General features: G+C 61.1%; 1 protein-coding gene across 1 annotated transcript; it reads left to right on the top strand.

Moving 5' to 3' along the window:
• The first annotated feature begins 4,582 nt into the window (after positions 1–4,582).
• ART1 (ADP-ribosyltransferase 1) lies at positions 4,583–6,123 on the top strand. Its single transcript, XM_072851036.1, has 3 exons — positions 4,583–5,387; positions 5,901–5,939; positions 6,041–6,123. The coding sequence occupies exons 1-3, from the start codon at positions 4,601–4,603 to the stop codon at positions 6,121–6,123; spliced, it is 909 nt and encodes a 302-aa protein (XP_072707137.1). The 5' UTR covers positions 4,583–4,600.
• The last annotated feature ends 105 nt before the right edge of the window (positions 6,124–6,228 follow it).

Genomic DNA, 6,228 nt, shown 5'->3' with positions numbered 1-6,228 from the left:
GTGGTCCTGGGCCGCCAGCTCTGCAGGTTGGACCCGATGGAGCCCAGAGGTGCCCCCAGCCTCAGCAGTCTGGTCCTGTCTCTGCCCCAACACCGAGCGGGTGCCTCCCTCCCCGGGCAGAGGCAGCTCAGGGCCCCGGGGCGGGTCAGAGGCCCCTTCCCACCACCATGGGAGGGAACGGGCCAGCGCTGTCAGATGGCCAGTGCTGTTGGGATTCATGGGCGGTTTTGAGGTGACATGAGACCCCCGGGCTGCACCGATAACTGGGGGACTGGGACGGCTCGGGCAGCAGGGCCCTGCCAGCCAGCAGTGCCCGCATAGGGGTGTGTATGTGTGTCTCTACATATAGAATCACAGAATCATTTAGGTTGGAAAGGACCTTTAAGGTCATTGAGCCCAACCGTTAACCTAGCACTGCCAAGCCCACCACTAACCCTTGTCCCTCAGCGCCACATCCACACAGCTTTTAAATATCTCCAGGGGTGGGGACTCCACCACTTCCCTGGGCAGCCTGTTCCACTGCTTGACAACCCTTTCGATGAAGACATTTTTCCTAATATCCAATCTGAACCTCCCCTGGGCACAACTTGAGGCCATTTCCTCTTGTCCTATCACTTGTTACCTGGGAGAAGAGACCGACCCCACCTCGCTACACCCTCCTTTCAGGCAGTTATAGAGAGCGATGAGTTCTCCCCTCAGCCTCCTTTTCTCCAGGCTGAACAACCCCCGGTCCCTCAGCCACCCCTCAGAAGACTTGTGCTCCAGACCCTTCCCCAGCTTCGTTGCCTGTCTTGTCCCACTCGGTGGGCTGCGAGATGGGTGAATCTCTTTGATTCCCTGACAATTTCTGTACCGACAAAGGCCAATCTCGGCTCGACAGAGCCACGTGGCCGGTAGAGTCACAACAATGACTCAGAGGAACAGCCTGAGTAGCAATTGTATTAACTGGCCAATTCGACAAACGGACAAACTTAACGAACTGTCAAGCTTAACAGAGGTGATTTAGCAATGGAGCTATTTTCCCGGCAGCCCGTCAGAATTTATCCAAAGCTTACATATATTGGAAGAGTAGAGGAAGAGAGAAGCGAGAAAAGGAAAGGAGAAGAGAAGAGGAGAAGAGTCAACAAGGAGTTGGTGGAGGGTCCCTGATTTCGTCTTCCAGGGTGGAGATACGAACATAGCGAACAGCAGGAGAAAAGCGAGAGAAAGCAGAAGCAAGCAGACGGGTAATCATACGTTGAACAATAGCTATGCCAGTCATTAGGAATAGACATCCAACCAACAGGGCTATTCTAATTTGCATTAACCATTTCCCCCACCCTGTGAGTCCCCAGGATTGTAGGAGGGAGGTGAACCAAGATCCGGTACATGCCCGTCAAACCAGTCTTTTGGTTGGAGTGATCGGAATAGTTCGGCAGTTTGATGGGCAATTTCTTTCATTTTGGTCCGTGCCTCCTCTATGGTAGTAGTGGTGGTGTGAATAGTTATGCAACATCCTCCATCACTTAAATTCAACATCATTCAGGTCGGGTTTTTGGGGGCTTCTGCCACTTCCCAGCGCACTCACCGGGGAGGGGCAGTGAAATTGAAAACACGAGATGGGCACAAGGATGGGATGACTAATCCACATTTCAGACCAGCGTGATATTGCAGTGTTAAGTAGGAATAAAATTTCCCGTTAGAACATCCCCAAAGTAGTCCCAAGGGAGTCGGGTATTCCCACGTTGCAGCTATAATTGATCAGCTCCTCCGCAGTCTCTCACATTCCCCTTCTCTGGACACGCTCCAGCCCCTCCATGTCTCTCTTGGAGTGAGGGGCCCAACACTGAACACAGCATTCGAGGTGCGGCCTCACCAGTGCCGAGTACAGGGGACGATCACTGCCCTACTCCTGCTGGCCACACTATTCCTGATACAAGCCAGGATGCCATTGGCTTTCTTGGCCACCTGGGCACACTGCTGGCTCATATTCAGCCGGCTGTCGACCAACACGCCCAGGTCCTTTTCCACCAGGCAGCTTTCCAGCCACTCTTCCCCAAGCCTGTAGCGTTGCATGGGGTTGCTGTGGCCCAAGTGCAGGACCTTGCACTTGGCCTTGTTAAACCTCATACAATTGACCTCGGCCCATTGATCCAGCCTGGCCAGGTCCCTCTGCGGAGCCTTCCTCCCCTCCAGCAGATCAACACTCCCGCACAACTTGGTGTCATCTGCAAACTGACTGAGGGTGCACTCGATCCCTTCGTCCAGATCATTGATAAAGATATTAAACAGAACTGGCCCCAGCACAGAGCCCTGGGGAACAGCGCTTGTGACCGGCCGCCAACTGGAGTAAACTCCATTCCCCACCACTCTTTGGGCCCGGCCGTCCAGCCAGATTTTTACCCAGCGAAGCGTACGCCCGTCCCAGCCATGAGCTTTGACTCATGGTTTTGGTCCTTCTAATCTTCTCCCTGCATAACCTCATGACATCCCTGTAGTCCTCCTGAGTTGCCTGCCCCTTCTGCCAGACATCAGAAACTCTTTTTTTTCCTGACATGCAGCCACAGCTCTCTCTTCAGCCAGGCCGGGCTCTTCCCTGCCAGCTCGTCTTTCGGCACATGGGGACGGCCTGCTCCAGCGCCTCAAAGGTTCCCTTCCTGAAGAATGTCCAGCCTTCCCGGGCTGCTGTGCCCTTTGGGACGGCCTCCCAAGGGACTGTGTCAACCAAGCCCTTCAACAGGCCAAAGGCTGCCCTCAGGGGGGCTGGCAATTCCTGAGCCCTGGGGAACACCACTTGTGACCGGCCGCCCACTGGATTGAACCCCATACACCACAACCCTCTGGGCCCGGCCATCCAGCCCGTTAGTTGCCCAGCGAAGCATCTGTCTGTCCAAGCCATGAGCGTTGGCTCGTGGCTTTGGCTCTTCTATTTTTCTGCCTGCATAACCTCATGACATCCTTGTAGTCCTCATGAGGTGCCTGCCCCTTCTTCCAGAGACCAGAAACTCTGTTTTTTTCCTGACTTCCAGCCACAGCTCTCCGTTCAGCCAGGCTAGTCTTCTTCCCTGCCAGCTCGTCTTTCGGCACATGGGGATGGCCTGCTCCTGCGCCTCAAAGATTTCCTTCTTCAAGTCTTCCTGGACTCCTTTGCCCTACAGGACTGTCTCCCAAGGGACTCTGTCAACCAGGCCCCTAAAGTGGCCAAAGTCGGCCCTCCAGAATTCCAAGGCAGCAGTTCTGCTGACCCCCTCCTGACTTCTCCCAGAATCAAAAACTATCATTTCATGATCACTCTGCCCAAGATGGCCTCCAAACATCACACAACCCAAAAGGCCTTCCCTGTTTGCAAACAACAGCTCCACTGGGGCACCTTCGCTCATTGGCTCCCTCACCAGCTGTGTCAGGAAGGTCTCTTCCACACACTCCAGGAACCTCGGAGACTGTTTCCTCTCTGCTGGATTGTATTTCCAGCAGACATCTGGGGAGCTGAAGTCCTCCACGAGAACAAGGGCTAGCGATCGTGAGACTCCTCCCAGCTGCTCAAAGTCAGGATGGGCTACAAAGATCATCACAGGAGCTTCCTGTATGTACCTTAAATGTTACATGCATGCCAAAAATGTCACATAGCAACCCGTCGGTGCCTGGTGTCAGGTACGGGATCTCTCAGCCTTGAGGGGTAACCTCGAGAGGGGTCCCTGCTCAAGGGGACTGCTGCCCCCCCACACCCCCCGTGGGTCCTCCAAGCAGCGTCCGGGGCGCAGGGAGGGATGGATGTCCCCTGCCAGCGCCACCGACCCCTCCGTGCCACCCTTGCCACAACCTGCCCCGTCCTCAGCAGCGTGACGGGGGGGTCAGTGCAAGCACCGCGTCCCGGGTCGGCAGGGCCAGATCCGGCGTCAGCTCCTGCAGGAGAAGGCAGAGCCCCCGGCGGGATGGCACCTGCACCCAGGTGAAGGCAAAGGCAATTTATCCCACGGGGGTTTCCTGACCGTCCCCCGCAGCTGCACTGCAAGGCAGGAGGGTGCAGCGGCTGCTCTGGGTGCTCGAGGGGGACGGTAAAAATAACCGGGAGGACGGATGTGGGGGCTGGATCTGGCCCGAGCGATCCCGCCTGGGGCTGCTATAAAAAGAAAGAGCAGCCGCTTCTCACCTCTCCAGCCGGCAGCGGGCAGGCGCCGAGGGGCTGGGTGCCGCGGGAGCCAGGGAGCAGCACCCGGACCCCACACCCACCTCGGGGCGCAGGTAACGCTTCTCGCTGGGGCTCCCGGGGGGTTTGATCCCGGCGGGTGACGCCACAGACCTGCGGGCTGCCGGGGCCGTGCTGCCAGGCGCTGGGGACGCCCGCCTGTTGGCAGGGTTTAACGCAAGTAATGGGACCGACCAGGGTCTCGGCCGGTGCCGGGGTCAGGGTCTCGCCGGTGCCGGGACGTGTGCCGAGCAGGGTCCCCCTGGCTGGGGATGCAACTGCCGGGTGCTCTCCCCCAGCTTCTCCCCACAGCCCCCTCCCAGGCCCCGCCGCCCTCCCGGAGCTGACGCTGCTCTCGCTCCCCCACCTCCCCAGCCGCTTGCAGAGGAACCGGCTGCTTCCCCGGGGCTTTCCCCCGGGGCGGCTCTGCCCGCCATGGAGCATCTGGCGCTGGGCCTGGTGCTGCTGGCCGGGACCCTGGCCGCCAGCAGCCCCCCGCGCCTGCAAGACCTCGACCCCGTCAAGGAGGTGGCGCTGGACATGGCCCCCACCTCCTTCGACGACCAGTACCGGGGCTGCAGCCGCATGATGGAGGAGGAACTGGAGGAGCTCAACCGCACCGAGTTCGCCAACAACAGCGTCTATGCCGAGGCCTGGACCCACGCCGCTGCCGAATGGCGGAGGCGGCAGGGCCACGTCCCCCGGCTGCTAGGACTGCGGCCGGAGCAGGCGGTCGCCCTCCTGGCATACACCCTGCATGGCCCCCTCTACCTGGCATTCAACACAGCCGTGCGTGAGGCCGGGCGCTCCCGCGGGGAATACCTGGGCGCCTTCCGCTTCAAGGCGCTGCATTTCCTCTTGACCGAGGCGCTGCGTGCCCTGCGGGACGCCCAGCCCCGCCGTTGCCACCGCGTCTACCGGGGCGTCCGGGGCATCCGCTTCACTGCCCGGCCCCGCCAGTCCGTCCGCTTCGGCCAGTTCACTTCCACGTCTCTCCGGAACGAGAGCACCCTGCCCTTCGGCCAGGACACCTTCTTCTCGGTGGAGACCTGCTACGGTGTCCCCATCAAGGACTTCTCCTTCTTCCCGACGGAGGAGGAGGTCCTCATCCCGCCCTTCGAGAGCTTCGAGGTCACCAACGTCGCCCGCGATGGGGACAGAGCCCTCATCCAGCTCCGCTCCCAGGACACGCTCAGCACCTACAACTGCGAGTTGGTGACAGGTGACGTCCCCGCGGGTCGGTCCCTCCGCGCCGCCGGGGTGCAGGGTACCGGGGGCAGGGGGTGGCTCCGTCCCACCAGCTCTGCCGGGAAAGGGGGGGGTCTCCATCATGGGGAGGGCGACGGGGCGAGCTTGCCTTCGGGCGCGCGTCCTTGCTCGTCTCCCAGCCGCTCTCCACCAGGGTTTGCAATGGGGGCCCTCTGCAGCAAAGCATGGCACGGCACGGCACAGCATGGCACGGCACGGCACGGCGCAGCACAGCATGGCATGGCATGGCACAGCACGGCACAGTATGGCAAAGCATGGCATGGCATTGCATGGCACGGCACGGCATGGCATGGGGCAGCACAGCATGGCATAGCATGGCACGGCATGGCATGGCACTGTGCGGCACAGCACGGCACGGCACAGCGCGGCACAGGACAGCAGAGCACGGCACGGCTGGGTCGGGGCGAGGAGCGGCGCGGTGCGGAGCGCGCAGCAGCCGTGCAGACAGAGTTGATTTCTTTGGCAGAGAAGAGATGCAAGAGCCGGCCGTGCGTCTTCAGCGCAGGTGAGGCAGCGAGCGCCCGCTGCAGCCGGGGAGGGCGGCCCCCGGCCGTGCCCCCCTGCCGCCCCCGGCTGCCCCTGACTCCCCCTCTGCAGCCCCCCCAGGCAGGAGCGTCCCCGGGGACCCCCCGCGCCTCTGGGGGCTCCTCCTGGCAGCCGCGGCCCTGGCAGCCGCCGGGGGCCCCTGAGCCGCGATGGCAGCGCTGCCGCTGCACCCCAGCGAGGAAAAGGAGTCGGGAACGGGAGCCGCCAGCTTCACGGAGACGGCGGGACGGGACGGGGCAGCAGGAGGG

The sequence above is a fragment of the Ciconia boyciana genome, chromosome 1 (assembly GCF_034638445.1).
Source record: "Ciconia boyciana chromosome 1, ASM3463844v1, whole genome shotgun sequence".
Taxonomy (NCBI): Eukaryota; Metazoa; Chordata; class Aves; order Ciconiiformes; family Ciconiidae; genus Ciconia; species Ciconia boyciana.
This window is presented reverse-complemented; position numbering and strand designations above follow the sequence as displayed.

Coding starts and splice junctions, on each gene's coding strand:
- ART1 (XM_072851036.1), top strand. CDS start 4,601: ATGGAGCATCTGGCGCTGGGCCTGGTGCTGCTGGCCGGGACCCTGGCC. Junction 5,388..5,900: donor CAACTGCGAGTTGGTGACAG/GTGACGTCCCCG, acceptor TTTCTTTGGCAG/AGAAGAGATGCAAGAGCCGG. Junction 5,940..6,040: donor GCCGTGCGTCTTCAGCGCAG/GTGAGGCAGCGA, acceptor CAGCCCCCCCAG/GCAGGAGCGTCCCCGGGGAC.